Source organism: Apium graveolens, chromosome 11, assembly GCF_009905375.1.
Source record: "Apium graveolens cultivar Ventura chromosome 11, ASM990537v1, whole genome shotgun sequence".
NCBI classification, from domain to species: Eukaryota; Viridiplantae; Streptophyta; class Magnoliopsida; order Apiales; family Apiaceae; genus Apium; species Apium graveolens.
In genome coordinates this window covers 10,728,884-10,746,897 of record NC_133657.1, presented here as the reverse complement: position 1 = coordinate 10,746,897, position 18,014 = coordinate 10,728,884, and the positions used below count along the sequence as shown (strand labels likewise).

The 18,014-nt window shown below is 36.0% G+C and overlaps 1 protein-coding gene across 3 annotated transcripts; it reads left to right on the top strand.

Annotated features, from left to right (window-relative positions):
- Positions 1–3,927: 3,927 nt before the first annotated feature.
- On the top strand, positions 3,928–17,770 carry LOC141695154 (histone-lysine N-methyltransferase ATXR3-like). Of its 3 annotated transcripts, none has more exons than XM_074499417.1 (20): positions 3,928–4,169; positions 4,305–6,825; positions 6,932–6,988; positions 8,695–9,867; positions 10,603–10,973; positions 11,075–11,602; positions 11,691–11,791; positions 12,268–13,303; positions 13,402–13,473; positions 13,588–13,698; positions 13,779–13,879; positions 14,386–14,485; positions 14,587–14,682; positions 14,929–15,096; positions 15,183–15,308; positions 15,426–15,479; positions 15,861–16,108; positions 16,196–16,304; positions 16,443–16,742; positions 17,298–17,770. In XM_074499417.1, the coding sequence occupies exons 2-20, from the start codon at positions 4,410–4,412 to the stop codon at positions 17,472–17,474; spliced, it is 7,344 nt and encodes a 2,447-aa protein (XP_074355518.1). In that variant the 5' UTR covers positions 3,928–4,169; positions 4,305–4,409; the 3' UTR covers positions 17,475–17,770. The 3 variants fall into 3 exon arrangements, with proteins under 3 accessions (XP_074355518.1, XP_074355517.1, XP_074355516.1); XM_074499416.1 differs by having other exon boundaries at positions 8,671–9,867; positions 12,271–13,303; XM_074499415.1 differs by having other exon boundaries at positions 8,671–9,867.
- The last annotated feature ends 244 nt before the right edge of the window (positions 17,771–18,014 follow it).

The following is an 18,014-nucleotide window of genomic DNA, read 5'->3' as shown; positions in this document are numbered from 1 at the left end:
CTCTCAAATCCAAACCAACCCCGGGTACTTCTCAAAAGGTGGCAGTTGTAAAATCTAACATATCCTCTAGGCCCAAAACCACAACAAACCCTAAAAATCTAGCAAACCCATGTAAATACTTCTGGAAGTCCTTTGATGTCTTATTCTTCATGGAGGCTTGAACATGTTAATGAACTTCTACCCATGACCTGAGTGTGGACTTAGAGGGTCATTTGCATCTTTGATTCTTTATATGTATCATGTCTTCATCTCTAGGGTTCCTGTGCTTCACATTTTAATATTGTTTATCTGTTTTTGTTTTCATGTTGAGTTATAATTCCTCGATTACATGTTACATTACATTATGCTTTACAATTAATTCATATATATGCTACGTTTTTCAAATTTTTTGCTTATATATTCTCCACCTATAATCAGGATTCCTCCTCATAGTTATATATACACGCCAAAATATGAATTTAGATTTATAATATTTATATATATATAACTAGAAACTCTCTTATAATGAAAACTAAAAACTAAAATAAAAATTTCTAAATTGCGTCGTAATATAACACATATAGTATGCAAACTGATTGTTGGAAGATGAAGAAAAATATAGCAGAGTCAGATTTCAAAAAATCTCACCGATTGACGGAAAAAATAAAAATAAAAAACGGAGAAGATTAGTTGATTTCCTGTGTGTGAGGGCGTATTGTAATTTTGTATGGTGTATATAGGAGACCAATGTCTTAGATTAGTTTATAGTTTTCATTTTAAGACATGTTTCTATTTGATCATTTCTAATACATATAAGTATATAAAATTACAAATATTATTATATATGTATGTGTATGTGTGTGTATATATATAATATACAAGATGAAAAAATAAAAGAAATTGCGAGAGAAGGAGCGGGAGAGATCAGAAGAACCAACGTAATTGTATATTTAAAAATAAATTTAGGATTTTTTAAAAGAAACTTTGAAAAAATCAGGATAAATTTTCGAGAACTTTATTTTTTATAGCAACGTTGTGATACAAGTAATTAAGTTATAATTGCATCATATCTTTAATTAAAACTTCAACAATAGTCTCTGGACACTCATCAAATCAGACCATCGTCTTCTTCATATTCTTCGCAAATCTAGACAAAATGTGAGCTACTTGATTTTCACTTATGCGAATAAATCAAAATTAGGCTTTATGCAACATTTCTTTAATAGATTTACCTTCTTCAATTATATTCCCAACATCAAAAAATCTTTGTGATTATCATTTAACTTATCAATAGTAATAGTAGAATATCCCTCAACTATAACCTCATTTAGATTTAAAATATTAGTAAACTATTCTACAAAATCCATGGCTTAAACTAGATTTGGTTCAAAATATCTCCCAAGATTTATTAAAACTCCTCCAACAAAATCTTCTGAACAATTTCTAGTGGTTATTCCAATACCAGAAGTACTTAACAAAAAAATAAGTCCACTCAAAATTAATCTTGAATAAGTTTTGCGATGGAGGACACCATAATACTTAACTGGGAAACTCTATTCAAGGTTATATAATTATTATCAAACAGTTGAGACTCCATAAATTGATTAATATAATATATACCCTGACTAACAAATCAAGCGGTTGAATGATTTTTACATTGACTCTGGCCTTATTCATAGTATTCCAAATCATTTACAGAAGAGCAATGTATAAACAAAATTCCATCCCACTTCAATTTTTTAAATCTACAAGACACAAAATCCAAACTTGAATTATACTCACAGGAAACTCCTTAAAATCACTTAATTTCCACACTTGCAATGAATATGGATATTTCATGAATAGATGTAAGTCTATCTCCAAAGTTTGGTTACACGAAAAATATTCAAAATTTACTTCAAGATTTGTTTACCGGCTAAATTAGCTATAGTAGCTAATGAATTCTAACACAATCGTCAACCAAAATGCTTAATTTTGTGCGGTAAATTCTGCTTTCATATTAGATACAAAAGCTCTTTTGAATTTTTAAAAATGAGCTAGTATGTATACCTCCTAATTTACATGACTCATTATTCTCTATGAATAAATGATAAACACTCTTTACAGAATATTCCCTAATTTCAAGTAGTGCCAAATTAACATTTTATATGGGAGTCGACCATTTAATGAAATTCTATGATTCTATCAGCTTCAAAATTTGAGAAATATCTACATATCATTTTTTTCCGGTGTTTATCATTTCGCATCAATTCGATCCGACACATAAGCATTATGTAAAAAAGAAGGTAACTTATTAATATTTTTGAAACTTTTTCCTTGAGTTATACATTAATCTTCTTCTATGATGATCTTATACCCATTACCCACTCGTAATTTTGTACTCGAGCCCCAAGATATTTCGTCATGTAAAAAATGACCAACTTCTAAAATGAGCTTCAAAAAAAATTTAGAAAAATATATTGCCTTGTAAGCTTTGTAAAATAATCCGTTAGTATTATGAATAAGCTTCCATCCTCATTTAGCAAGCAAGGCCAGTTAAAAGTTTGAAATTCTCTGAAACTCAATACATCATTCATTTTGGATTTACAAAAAGTGGTCCCTTAATCTAGTGAATTTTTCTGTTATCTCAATTCAAGCATTATAAAAAAAAATCATTAAAGACCGATTTTTTTACAAAGATTACCTGGTAACTTAAAACAGGATATCGCATATGTTGGAACCACTTATATTAGCGCTTTAGGAATAATCTCTTTTCCAGTTTTTGATAGCATTCTGTCACTTCAACCACTAATATTTTTCATCATTCTCTTTCTTAAATATGGAAAATTTCTTTTTTTGATTTACCAACTATATACGATACTCTAAAATATTTATCATTGTTGGTAACAACCTTGATCCCCGACATATGAAACACAACATTAGAAAATTTTGCATTAAGTTTTTTATTTGATATCATGAAAGATTTTTGAGAATCAAGCACTTGATGCGATATCTTTTCATACTTTTGGAGAATGTCTTTAATAACTTGCGAATTTTGAAAAGTTATCAAACCATAGCCGTAGAATCGTTTACGCAGAGATTTTATTTATTTATTTTTGTTACGTAATTCATTAAATATCAATATGACTATAAATAAATTAATCTGTCTTCGGATAATTCATCAGTTTCAAATAATTTAACTATTCTTATCTTCCCTTTATTTTATTATAGAATTAAGTTCTTTAGATACATCATTTAGACGGCGTCATGCGATTACACAACAGACTTATTCAACTTTATTATCCTTAAATTTATATCTCAACAAAAACTACTCTATCTTCTCAAATTGATTCTACAAGATTTGGCTCGATAACTTTTGCATATAAGGAGATGAATACACTTTAATACCTATTAAACCCGCCAAACAAACGTATTAATGTACGCATTATTCTTATTCAAAAGAACGAAGATGTTATTTTCACAAAAAATCCCCCATTTATGTGTACAGAGAAATAAGTGTTTTAGATAAAAACTGATATATACGTGAAGGTACGTGACAATTCAACATAAAAAATATATACCATAACTTAACCCATAATTTTCTTTTCTTTTTTGAAAATAACCCATAATTGTCATATGGACTTATCAATGCCGTGAAAATTATCGTTCATTACATGAATTAAGCTCATCTCGTCCGATCAGTTTACCATTAAAATCTTATACCATTCTTCGTAGTCCCAAGATGATAATCGAAGATCCCAACAACAATACTTAATTTAATCGAATCAATCAAGGTGGAAATATCATTTGCCTTCCTTCGTGAATCCATAAAAAGCTAAATACAACCCAGAGTAGTTGTTTTTTTACCAGGACAACAAATTACACAACCCAGGTAATTTGAAACTACGTATGATACAAGCGAAAAAGGAATTAAAATTACGAAGACGCGAAAATAAAAGGAAAAAAAGTAAAAAGAGAGGGCGTGTGTGTTAAATAAAATACGGTCCAAGAAGAGGGGGGAGAAGAACTCAGCTTGGTTTTAATTGTATTCATCAACAACAACAACAACGATTTATAGATCAGAAAGAGAGAGAAACTTACATAAACTCAACACAACAATCCTCAAATATATACTTACATACATATCTTCCTGTATCTATAGATTCCGTCTTCACCTATTCTTACTCGATCTGTCCTTGCTTTTTCCAATTGTAAGTTATTTTTTTTGTTATTGTGTGTTAATTTGGTTAATTATTGTGATTATTTATCAATTTTGAAGATTCGATTGTGTGTGTTTTTTGAAACCCTACATTGATTAGCTATTGTTTTGGTTTTGGTGAAATTAGGGTTCGATTACGGAGCGGATTGGAAGGAATTGCATTATGAGCATCCATAGCCCCGGGGCGAAGAATAATCGAGTTTGTTGAATTGATTAAAGGATTTGTTTTTTCATGTCCATGGGCGATGGCGGTGTTGCATGTGTTTCTTCGCAGCATGTTATGGACCAGTTTTCGGTTTGCGGAGGAAATGGAAAACAGCTTGTTAGTTCTAAAGTGAAGCGCAAGATTAAGATGAAGAAGGAAGGTAGTGGTAGTAGTAGTGGTAGTGTTAAGAGGAGTGAGGTTAGGAAGAGTGAATTTGGGAGTTTAGGTAAAGGGAGTAAGACTAGTGGTGACGAGGTTGCGGTCGAGAATGGACAGGGTAAGGATGAGGTTGAAGAGGGGGAGGTTGAGAATGGGGAGTTTATTCCCGATAAGCCGAGGAGAGTTGAGATTAGAAGTAGGATAGAGAAGGTAGATAGTGTAGTTGATATTAATGGTAGGAAGAAAAGGGATGAGTTTTCGTCTGGGAGGTGGCAGAAAGAGGAAGTTGATAATGGCAAGTTTGGTTCGGGGAAGTATAAGAACGGGGAGGTTGAGGTGAATGAAGCTGGGTATTGGAAAGCGGGAAAAGATGAGCTGGAGAACGGTGAGTTTGTTCCAGACAGATGGCATAATAGCGAAATGATGAAGGATGATGGTGGTTATGCACGAATGCATCGGTATGATTCTTCGAGGGATAAGGTATGGAGATGTGATTCTGATCGGACGCCACCTTCAGGTAAGTATACAGGTGACAAAGAGTTTAATAGAAGAAGTGGCCATAAAAGTTCGTCTAGGTGGGAAGGTAAGCAGGACAGGAAACCGAGAATTAGTTCGAAAATAGTGGATGACGAAGGCTTGTTGAAGAATGAATATCATACTAGCAAGAGTCATGCTAGAGATTACTCATCATCAGTAGGAAATAGATTGAAGAGGCATGGTACTGATTCAGAGAGCAGTGATCGCAGACACTACAGTGAGTATGACGATTATGCAATGTCTATGTCTAAAAGTCGGAGACTTTCAGATGATGGTAATCGTTCTGCATATGCAGAGCACTATCAACGGCCATCTATGGAGAAACCATATCGAAATTCTGTATCATCCAGGAATATGCCGTCTGACAGATATTCATCTAGACAATATGATTCTTCCTCCAAAATCATCTACGACAGACATAATGGTAGTCCACATCATTATGAGCGGTCCCCACGTGAACAGGCCCGCTACCATGATAATCGTGATCGGAGTCCTGCTCCAATCACAGCCCACCGTGGTCGATCTCCTTATGATCGTAGTCCGGTCTTGAGTACAGCCCACCGTGGTAGATCTCCTTGTGATCGGAGTCCAGCTCCAACTACAGCCCACCGTGGTAGATCTCCTTATGATCGGAGTCCAGCTCCAACTGCAGCCCCCCGTGGTAGATCTCCTTATGATCGGAGTCCAGCTCCAATTGCAGCCCATCGTGGTAGATCTCCTTATGATCGGACTCCAGCTCCAACTACAGCCCACCGTGGTAGATCTCCATATGACCGGAGTCCAGATTCGACTACAGCCCACCGTGGTAGATCTCCTTATGATCGGAGCCGTTACCAAGATAATAGAAATGGAAGTCCTAGTTATTCTGACCGGTCGCCGCAAGATCAAAATAGGTACCATGATAGAAGAGATAGAACCCCAAACTTCCAGGAGCATTCTACGCTTTATTGGGGGAGAGGCGATAAGTATAGGGAAACAAACAGGAAAATTGTATCACAAGAAAAACGGCAGAGTCAGCATGGTAAGAAACTACCGGAAGAGAAGCTCAACATTAAGAAACCTGATGGAAGAGATTCCGAATTATTAGAGAAGGAACCTGAATATAGGAGAAATCTGGATTTTGGTGATAAATCACATGAAAAAATGGCTAATCTTCAATCTCACAAGGAGGAGCCACCATGTAGTCCATGTGTAAATAAAACTGAGTCTCTTCAGGTTAACACAGGTACTGATGAATTGCTTTCTATGGAAGAGGACATGGATATATGCGATACACCACCACATGTTGCTGTTGTGGCGGATTCAGATTCAGGGAAATGGTTCTACTTGGACCATTATGGTGTGGATCAGGGCCCTTCTAGATTGTGTGACCTGAAGATGCTTGTGGAAAAAGGCATTCTTGTTTCAGATCACTTGATTAAGCACTCAGACAGTGACAGGTGGGTGACTGTTGAAAATGCAGTTTCACCATTAGTCACTTCTAATTTTCCATCCATTATTTCAGACTCTATCACTCAGTTAGTAACTCCCCCTGAGGCTCCTGGTAATGCATTGGCTGAGTCAGGAGATGCGATCCAGTATGGTATTCATCACATAAATGATAAAACGGAAGCAGCTTCTACTGAGCTGATAGTTGGTAATATAGCTGAATCGCAGGCTGCACCTGATTTTCATCTTGATGAACGAGTTGGTGCACTACTAGAGGGGTGTACTATTGTTCCAGGAAGAGAACTCGAGACAGTAGGCGGTAAAACTCTCTCCCTGTTTTTTTAACCTTAACATGGTATTTTTTTAATCTTTTTCTCATGTAACTTATATCCTTCTCATGTCCTTGTTACTCTGTCATCTTTCAGAAGTGCTGCACATGACTTTTGATCACATAGAGTGGAATAAATGGGGGCTGTGTGAAGGTATAGACAATTTCTTTAGTTTTACTTGTAAATCCTATGTGTATGTGGTGATATCTCCCAGAATATCTTTTAGCAAATCATTAATTGTTGGTGAAGTATCAACATTTTCCAAATTAGTATGGTTTTGTATGATTTGAGTATGTATTGTTTTTAAAGCATATATTATTGGGTTATGTCATCATTTTGTGTTTGTAGAAAATGTATATGGTTGAATCACTAATGGGCCGGCCCAAGTTGTATGCGGGATTTTTTACTTAACACAAATTTCGATAAAAATGAGTAAAAGCCCTAACTATATGCCTGCCTACGTGTTGGTTCCGACCCCAAATTTGTTCTTTATTTTGTATTAAAACCCAAAATCAATGTCATATATGCGTCCTATTTGGGTTGGGAAATGGTATATACAGTTGTAATTTCTTTCAGCTACGACTGCCTATTTGGTTGCCCTAAAATTCCCAATTCTTTCCTTGGAGATTTTTTTTTCATCCGTCAAATGCTTCTTCTCTTGTGGTCGCACCTTCTTCTTATTTCTTCCGTCTTGTCCCGCTCTCGTCTGACTTAGGGTTAGTAATGTCTCTCCTTTTATGATGAGAGTACTAGATCTTTTAGCATAAATATAGATATGTATGTATATAAATGTATATAAATTTATGTGTGTGTGCATATATATATATAAATTAATGCATCAGTTATATGTATCAAGTATAAACTAGCTATACAGTATTCATTTTTTTTATCTTTCCTTAAAAATTTTGTTGTTAGTGGCTGACTTATGTACATACATGTATTTTAAACTTATATTTAAAAGTTTTAGATAATTTGTAGAAGTGTAAGATGCAATTGTCTTTTATAATAAATCTAATAAATGTATGTATAAGATGTGATGATAGATTAAGTTGTGAATGACTTGTGGACACGTCGCCACGTCGCCTTGAATATGTTAGCAACTTGGCTACGTGATAAACATGGTTCTGGTTCCAATTAAGTAAAATAAAAATTTGGGTAGCCGCATGAAATTATTATGTTGTCCATGGACTGCATATACAAATAATTATGCTTTAACAAAATATGCTTCAAAAGAATTTGGCTGTATCTTTACTCATGACATTCTGGCTGACAATGGACCTGAGAGTTGGAATCTCTAAAAAAGAATCAGGTTAGGAGTTTTCTGTTACTAGATGAACACTAATACTATTTGACAATATGAAAACATGAATCAAAAGAACTTAGGAGCAGCTTTTGTTTTGCAGAAAAGTTAAATACTCTGCTGTCCTCCACAAATAATTATTTAAGTCAAAATTTTCAATTTCAAATCCAAGACTGATACAGGCTGACATGATTTATTTGAAGTCCTACAATAAAAGATTTGCAAGTAGTAGTTTAAACTTAAATCAGTAATGGTTTGATAGACTGAATTGCATACAAGATATTTAATTCTGTGATTTGAAAATGAATCTTCTGAATTTTAAATGTGTATAATGGATCATCTACTTCACAATGGTGGGTTCATCATGTTGTTACAATGTTGTCATCAATGATAGTGTTGTCAAGCATGCTTGAAATAAGAATGCATCATTTATCATATACTTTGGTTCTCATAGTTCCGATTTTGTATGTTGAAATGCACTAGCTTGTGCAGAAATCTTTTGTCATATTCTGTAACTCTGGGCATTTCACGACAGGCCTGACTTGTGAACTTCATACAGAGGAACATTCTGACCAAAAAGGAGGAGACTACTCATCGAGCTTCCTAGAAGGCTCTATGAAAGGAACTGAAGCAACTTCAAGTGCTACTCCATCTGTCGACGCTGATAGTATGTATTCCTATGGTGACTGGTTCTCTGGAAGATGGTCATGCAAGGGTGGTGATTGGATGAGGAGTGATGAAGCTTACCAAGACAGATTATATAAAAAGAAAAATGTTCTAAATGATGGCTACCCCCTGTGTTTGATGCCAAGATCTGGGCATGAGGACCCTCGGTGGCATCATAAAGATGAATTGTATAATTCTTCTAGCAGAAGATTTGATCTCCCACTTTGGGCATTTTCCTCGCCTGATGAATATAATGAAACTAGTATTATCAAGTTAAGTCAAGGTAAATCTATTGCTGTTAGGGGGGTGAGAGGAATGATGCTTCCAGTGGTCCGAATAAATACCTGTGTGGTTAAGGACCATGGTTCCTTTGTATCTGAACCTCGGGCAAAAGCTAAACCGAAGGATAGACACTCTTCAAGGTCTAGCAGGCACCATTCTTCAATAAACGATGCAAAGAGACCATCTGTGGAAGGCGATGCAAGAATGAAAAACATGCATGACCAAGACTCTCAGGGAAGTTTGAAGAGCATAACATCCATAAATCTACCGCAAGACCGTCTTTGCACAGCAGATGACCTTCAATTACATATGGGTGACTGGTATTACCTCGATGGTACTGGACATGAACAAGGGCCATTACTTTCTTCAGAGATTCAGGTATTGGCAGAACAAGGCATCATCCAGAAGCGTACCAGTGTTTTTAGAAAAGTTGATAACATCTGGGTTCCAGTAATCTCAGTTGCACAGTCTTCTCAAGCTGCTGATAAGATTCAAAGAGACGGTGGTTGTATTTCTAGCAGTAATTCTGGAGCATCTTGTTTAGAAACCAAGCGTGGTGCACTTAATGAAACCTTTCATTTTAATTCATTTGAAAGTCTGCATCCACATTACATTGGTTATACTCGAGGCAAGCTCCATGAGCTGGTTATGAAATCTTACAAGAGCCGAGAGTTTGCTGCTGCTATAAATGAGGTTCTTGACCCATGGATCAACCTGCAGCAACCTAGAAAAGAGATGGAAAAACACACAAGTAATTTATCTGCCACTAGATTCCAAAGATCAGGTACAATTGACTCTTCTGAAATTTTCATATGTTTCTGTACTCACCTATGTAGCAAATCATATTCTTGAAGTAATGCATGATCTAGTTAATTTTTCTTTATTTGTTAGTGGCACAATTTATGGTGGACTTGACTTTTTATTGTTGATTTCAAATTTGAAATGATGCATAAACAATGTAAGAACCAAACTGGCTGTCACATACATTTCACTACATGGTGTTGGCACTTAAACAGTAGATGGTATGCAGTGTAGTCTTGTGCAAATAAAAATCTGCAGTTGTTTATATATGTAACTAGCCACATTTGGATGTGCTTCTTACTTCTCTCACGATAACTGGAGCTTAAAATCCAGTCCTTTCCCTTCCATATTGTTAGCAAAATGTTTGAACCACTAAAACAGAAGAATGGAGTTCTCATGTTGCATGCAACATGGACTTTCTTTTTAATATTTGGTTATTGATGTGAATATGTCTAAACTATTCAACTTCATTAGCTACTACTTAGTTTCTCATAATCACTTTAATATTGTGGCCTTCACTTCAGTGTTCTTCTGGTCAGTAATCTGATCCACCCTCCTGTTTATGTACATTTATTCCCTAGTCAAGTTTTCCTAGGTACATATATTATTTTGCTGGCTGATTCTCTCTGTTTTTCCATATGTACTGCATGTAAGTTTCTTCTTTCCCTGTCATTTTATTGTAAACACATGAATTGTAATGCATCACTGATCAATACAGAGCAATTTCGTCTGGGCAAAAGACGCAGACTTCTGGTTGATGAAAGTGAAGAAAATTATGAATCAGAAGATGACATACTGCCAGTCCAGAATGATGAGTGTTTGTTTGAAGATCTATGCAAGGATGTTACCTTTCCGAAAGAAGACAAAACAGGTTCTGAGAGTGAAGTTGGGTTGTGGGGTTTGCTTGACGGCCTTGTGCTTGCACGAGTATTCCACTTTCTCAGAACTGACCTAAAATCTCTTGTTCATTCGGGATCCACTTGTAAGCACTGGAGATGTGTATCGAAGTTCTACAAGAATCTCTGCGTACAGGCTGACTTGTCCTCTGTTGCTCCCTCTTGTACTGATTCTGTGATATTTAGCATCTTGGTAAGTTTTATTTTCTTACTCACTTTCTCTAATTGGGAATATTGTATGGCTGCTGCTGAATATGTCAGTCTCTTTGACCCCGATGGTCTATTTTCTTGCAGAATGGTTATGATAAAGAAAAAGTTACATCTCTGGTTTTACGAGGTTGCACAAATATTACTTTGGGTACACTTGAAGAAGTTCTTCAGTTGCTCCCTTCTATATCATCTGTTGATATTAGAGGCTGCAACCAGTTCGACGACTTGATTTCTAGGTTTCCTAGCATCACTTGGGTTGGTGACCGTCTTTCACTTCTAAGAACAAGGAGTCTTAAACACATAAATGACAGAACTTCATCAGTTTTTAAGACTTCTTATGGTAGTCAAAATGAGGATTCTAGTGGCCTGAGAGATTATTTGGAAAGCTCAAGTGCCAGAGACAGTGCAAATCAGTTATTCCGTAGAAGCTTGTACAAACGTTCAAAACTTTTTGATGCAAAGAGATCATCATCCATCTTGTCCAGGGGTGCTCATCTGAGGCAGCTGGCCTTTAAAAAATCAGGAAATGGGTACAGAAAGATGGAAGAATTTCTTACAGCAAGTTTGAAGGGAATCATGAAGGAGAATACCTTTGATTTCTTTGAGGCCAAGGTACAGGTTACCTGCTTTCTTCTGGTGGGTCAAATTTGAATGTCCTGATTTTATTAGACTTACATTGTTTTTTGAAATTCTTTACCAGGTTGCACAGATTACATGCAGAATGGAGAATGGTTATTATGCTGCTCATGGCTTGCACTCAGTTAAGGAAGATATAAGGCGGATGTGCAGAGATGCAATGAAGTAAGTTGTCCGTCCTTTTTTCTTTTACCGCTTGTCCTTATAAATCTATTTTAGCCTCTTATTTATATATGATGTAGGGAACGCTCACAAGACATCAATTGATTATTATAGAAGGCTTTGGAATCCCATATCTAAATATATAATATAATGAGACATTATGCTGTTCACTAAATAATTATTGCATTCGAAATCAAATTAGTCCAGGATTTTAAATTAAGTTGTGGCAGTGGTTTAGGTTGCTAATATATAATATATAAATATACATATACCAGTTGTATCTCATTACTTGTCATGAGGAAATATTATTGTTGAGTTATTTCATATTTGTGAGTGTATTTTCCCTCCCAAGTTCACTTCTGAAACTTATCCCACACATGGGCTACGCCATTACACCAAAAGAAATAAAAAATTAGTTGTATTTAAATTGTCCGTATTTATTGAACTGAGCATGCTGTTTTACGATCATTTTCAACCAGAAGAAAAAATCGAGGGGATACCAGAAACATGAATCACATCATTACTTTATTTATTCGTCTTGCCACAAGTTTGGATGGTGGCTCAAAGGCATTCCATGAGAGAGACCAGTTAACGAAGATTTTGAGAGATGAGTCACCTCCAGGGTTCTGTTCTGCTTCCTCAAAGTTCAAGAAAATTAATAAGCTAACTGAAAGGAAATACTCGATGAGGAGTAATGGATCCTTTATCAATGGTGTGCCTGATATCGGAGATTATGCTTCTGATGGAGAAATTAAACGACATTTATCTAAGTTGAATAAAAGGTCTATAGATTCAGGAAGTGAAACATCTGATGGGTCTTCTGAAGAAACTGAGACAGATGGTTCCACTTCTTCCTCGGAAAGTGAATTGGGTTTTGAGTCGGAAGGTAAAAAAAGGGAGTCAAGCAGGGACGACTTCTCTAATGCAGAAGATGGATTTGAAACTTTCGCAGATGATCGTGAATGGGGTGCCCGTATGACAAAAGCAAGTCTTGTTCCCCCTGTCACCAGAAAATATGAAGTTATCGATCACTATGTCATTGTAGCTGACACGGAGGAAGTGGAAAGAAAGATGCAGGTCTCCTTACCGGATGAATATAAGGAGAAGCTCGATGCTCAAAAAAATGGAACTGAGGAGTCCGATATGGAAATTCCTGAAGTTAAAGACTTCAAACCTAGGAAGGAGCTTGGAGACGAGGTGTTGGAACAAGAAGTATATGGCATTGATCCGTACACGCATAATCTACTACTTGATTCAATGCCAGATGAGTCGGATTGGCCTCTTTCAGATAAACATGTCTTTATTGAAGATATGCTACTCCGTACTCTGAATAGGCAAGCAAGAAGTTTCACAGGCACTGAAAACACTCCTATGAAGTACTCATTAGAGCCTGTTATTGAAGACATTCTTAAAACTTCGAAGGAAGAACATGATATGCGCACTGTAAGAGTATGCCAGTATATGTTGAATTCCATTAAAAAACGACCAGATGACAATTATGTTGCGTACAGAAAGGTAATATGCAATGACGTCTTTATTAACATCATAGGTCGACCATTTATTCTCTTACAAATTTAATTATCTATTATGAATTATGCTATGATATGATTTAGGGGCTTGGTGTTGTATGCAACAAACAAGGTGGCTTTGTTCAGGATGACTTTGTTGTGGAGTTTTTGGGAGAGGTAATATTGTAATGCTGATTTTGTCGATAAACAGTTCTAAATGTGTTTTTTCCCATCAGATTTAATTTGTACTTGAGCTAATGTTCGACTATGTATCTTTACTGTTGATGACAGGTTTACCCTGCCTGGAAATGGTTTGAGAAGCAAGATGGGATTCGCTCTTTACAGAATAATAGTAAAGAGCCGGCACCGGAGTTCTACAATATTTATCTTGAGAGACCAAAAGTATTATCAAGTTCTTGAAGTGTAATGTAATATTCTTTAGATCAAGTATAATTCCGTGACTATTTATCTCTTCGTGGCAGGGTGATGCTGATGGTTATGATTTGGTAGTTGTTGATGCAATGCACAAGGCAAATTATGCAAGTCGGATTTGTCATTCTTGCAGTCCTAATTGTGAAGCAAAGTTAGTTTCTTCATCCTGGATATTAAAAGAATCTTTACCAGTGTATCATGTTTTGAGGTGTAAAAAAGTGATGCTTGTACATATTTTTTATTTATAAAATTAATATCAATTAATAAACCAGAATCTAAAATCTAAACTTTAATTTGATATGAAATTAATTTTTTTATCAAGTATACCTATTATAGTTTTCCACCTCAAAGTACGTGTTCAAAAGTCGAACATGAATTAAAATGGGACAGGGGGAGTTAATAAGTTTTCCCTTTGTTAAGCTATATGGTAATTGCTTTCTGGAACTTTAGCTGAATCCTTTGTATAATTCTTGGCAAGTAGTAACGCTTTAGATAAAAGTGATTCTTTGGTTCCCCTCCCCCTTTAAATGTTGGTGCTTCTGAATTTTATTTTGACTCATATAGTCATCTGGCCTTACACGAATGGAGCATCCCGTCAGCTGATTGCATGGATACTTGTTCAATTTTGAAACAATATTCACCTGTTTGTTGATGCAGAGTTACTGCTGTCGATGGTCAGTACCAAATTGGTATATATACTCTGCGCCCTATTGGATATGGAGAAGAAGTGACATTTGATTATAACTCTGTTACGGAGGCAAGTCACTTTTGCCTATCAAATCTTTTACTGAAGATTGTTCCCTACACGATTTGTATAAAAATTGTTTATGATGTTACTAATGTGTGAAATTGGTTCAGAGTAGGGAAGAGTATGAAGCATCCGTTTGCCTCTGCGGAAGTCATGTTTGTCGTGGAAGCTACTTGAATCTAACTGGGGAAGGAGCCTTTCAAAAGGTAAAACTATAACAGCATTGTATTTAACATTTTAGTATGATGATATGTTGCATACTTATTTCCTTCAAAGAATAGAAAATCTGAAAATGGTCAAGTTGGAACTTGATTGAAATTTTAGGACTTTCACAATCATGGACCAATGGCTTGCTTGGTTATTTACTTCAAGCTTGTTGTATGCACATTTGTTTTAGCCTTGGAAATTTTTTAAGAAGTTGACTACATTCCTATGACTGTATTCTGCAACAGGTACTAAAAGAGTGCCATGGAATTCTTGATCGACATCAGTTGATGCTAGAGGCTTGTGAACTGAATTCAGTATCTGAAGACGATTACATTGATTTGGGAAAGGCTGGACTTGGCAGTTGTTTGCTTGGCGGGTTGCCCGATTGGCTAATAGCATATTCTGCTCGTTTGGTATATATCTGCGACACCTGACTTCAGTGTTTTAGGAATTTTTTTTACAGTTTTCTTTTTCCCAATACTTGTTTTTTCCCCTGAAGGTGAGGTTTATCAACTCTGAAAGACTCAAGCTTCCAGCTGAGATTTTGAGGCATAATTTGGATGAGAAGAAGAAATATTTTAGTGATTACATCTTAGAAGTTGAGAAAACTGATGCTGAAGTGCAGGTGAGTATGGTTATCTTCCTGTTGGTTTGCAGCTTAGCGCATGATCGTTTTTCTGTATTTCCAAAGAGTATATCTGTGCAGTATGCTTACATACTTATTCTTCTTGATTGGGTATAGGCCGAGGGCGTCTACAACCAGCGACTTCAGAATTTGGCTCTTACTCTGGACAAGGTAGCCCCACTCTTAAATTCTACTCGTCTTCTGTCCTTTTTACAATGTATGTATGTGAAGTTTAAGTGCCATTGGTAAAAGCTGAAAACCCAATATATGGTTATGCAGAACGGTGGGAGATTTTAAGTGTAATTTTTGGACTAGAAGTAATCTTCAAATTTGATATAAGTTGCACCAAATGGCAAAAACAGAGTAGTAGATGAAGTAATCTCAGTTCAAATTGCAGTTGTGTGTAGGTTTAATTTAGTCTTTATTTTAATTTAAAATATTTGGCTTTTTAATTTTTCATTAGATTATTTGTTCTATTAAGAAGCTTCTGCTGTTCAAGCTTGTTTAAATTCGAAGCAGACAACATGGTAACTGATTGGAATATTTTTGTAGGTGAGGTATGTCATGAGATGTGTTTTTGGTGATCCAAAGAAAGCGCCACCTCCACTAGAGAGGCTTAATCCTGAAGAAGCAGTGTCCTATGTATGGAAAGGAGAAGGATCACTTGTTGGCGAACTTTTGCATTGCATGGCTCCTTATATGGAGGATAGCACGCTTAACGATCTTAGGTCTAGTATACGTTCTCATGATCCATCTGGTTCGGATGACATTCAGAGGGCGCTTCGCAAATCTTTGCTATGGTGAGACCGGTTGGACTGTACTTCAAAATAGTAATATCTTGCAATTGTAGTTCTGCAACTCAATTGTGCTTTCCTGCTTCCTCTTAGGTTGAGGGATGAGGTCCGGAATCTACAATGTTCATACAAGTGTCGGCATGATGCAGCTGCCGACTTGATCCACCTATATGCTTATACAAAATGCTTTTTTAGAATACGTGTAAGTTTTCGATTTACATCCAGTTTTTGTTTCTCCCATTTTTGTGGTTTGAGGTGGGTTAGGGGGTGGGGGTTTGAAATGCAATAAAGGCTGAATATGTTCTTTATGGACCGTATTGATTGACTATATCTTTTCCAGGAATATAAGTCTGTAACATCTCCACCTGTTTATATCACTCCCCTTGACCTGGGTCCCAAGTACAGCGATAAATTGGGCTCAGATCGTCACGAGTATTGCAAGACATATGGTGAGAATTACTGCTTGGGGCAGCTACTTTTTTGGCATAACCAAGATGCGGAGCCAGATTGCACTCTTACCAAAGCAAGCAGAGGTTGTTTATCTCTACCCGATATTAGTTCGTTTTACGCCAAGGTCAATAAACCATCAAGACAGAGAGTATATGGTCCAACGACTCTGAAACTTATGCTGGCAAGAATGGTGAGTGATTTATTTATCCATTTAGCTGTATGCATTTCATTGAACCTGTATGGTTATAAACTTAAATTATACTCAAGCTGTACTCCATGCATGGTACCCAAGTGGCATCTACTCTGGATTGGATCTAGAATATGTTACTTTTGAATAACAAGAATGTGTATATCTGGTGGTATATCGTGTCAATACAGATAAAAATTGTGAAGAAATAATAACGGAAATGTTATTTCCAAAGCAAATTTTTTGTTCCTGTTGCCTTTTGGATAATTTTCTTTTTTCTTGCTGAGTAAACTCGAGTTGCTTTATACACGCGGGGCAAAGAACTATTAGGGAGAGACTATCTTTTCCTGAAATTACCAAATATGGGAGCAATTTTTAACCAATTTGTAGAAAAAACTGTTATCCTACATATACACATTCTAGCAACTGCTAGAAATAGCAGAAAGCACCAGGTCTGGTTGTTGCTTTAAATCAGTGGTTGTACATTTTGTTGTGCTGGAATATAATTTTGGTTTGTTGTATTTGAAGTTAACATGGGCATTTGTATTGATTGACCAGGAGAAACAATCACAAAGACCTTGGCCAAAGGAAGAAATCTGGTCATTTGAGAAACCAATAAAAGTTGTAGGCAGCCCAATGCTAGATGCTATTTTACATAATGCTCCACTGGAGAAGGAGTTGGTGCATTGGTTAAAGCATAGACTTCCAATTTTCCATGCCAAATGGGATAGGTAGTAGTTTCTTCAGGAACCCATGAAGCAGCAGCAGCAGCAGCAGCCGCTTTATGATACAGTAGTGAATTTCTTCTAATTGTTTGGGAATGTAATCTTCCATGAGAGTAACGTAGGCTTTGTAATATTAATAGTGGTTTGCCTATAATTTCGACAAGACAGCATCCCATGAAGCAGTTGTTGCTTCTTTAGGTTTTTTTTCCCATTCTTATGTACAGTTGTTTTTTTAACTCATCTAAATTAGCTTATTTCATCTGTAACCCATTTATTATAATTTAAAATTTTGTTTTCTTGGTCTAACTTCCATGTTTCATGAGCAATAGTAAAGAAATAGTTTTTATAGCTTGAGTTTTATCTATTGTTTCTTGTCAGGTGCTCTTCATATACTATATGTAACCCACACACAGACACTATAGACAGTAGAATATTATGTAGTACTAATCCGTTGAGGAAGACAGAGGCAGGCAGATGGCAGAGCAGCTGTCGGCTATAGCAGAGTACTTTTTGGCAAAAGAAAATTACCAGGTCTGGTACGTTACTGCTA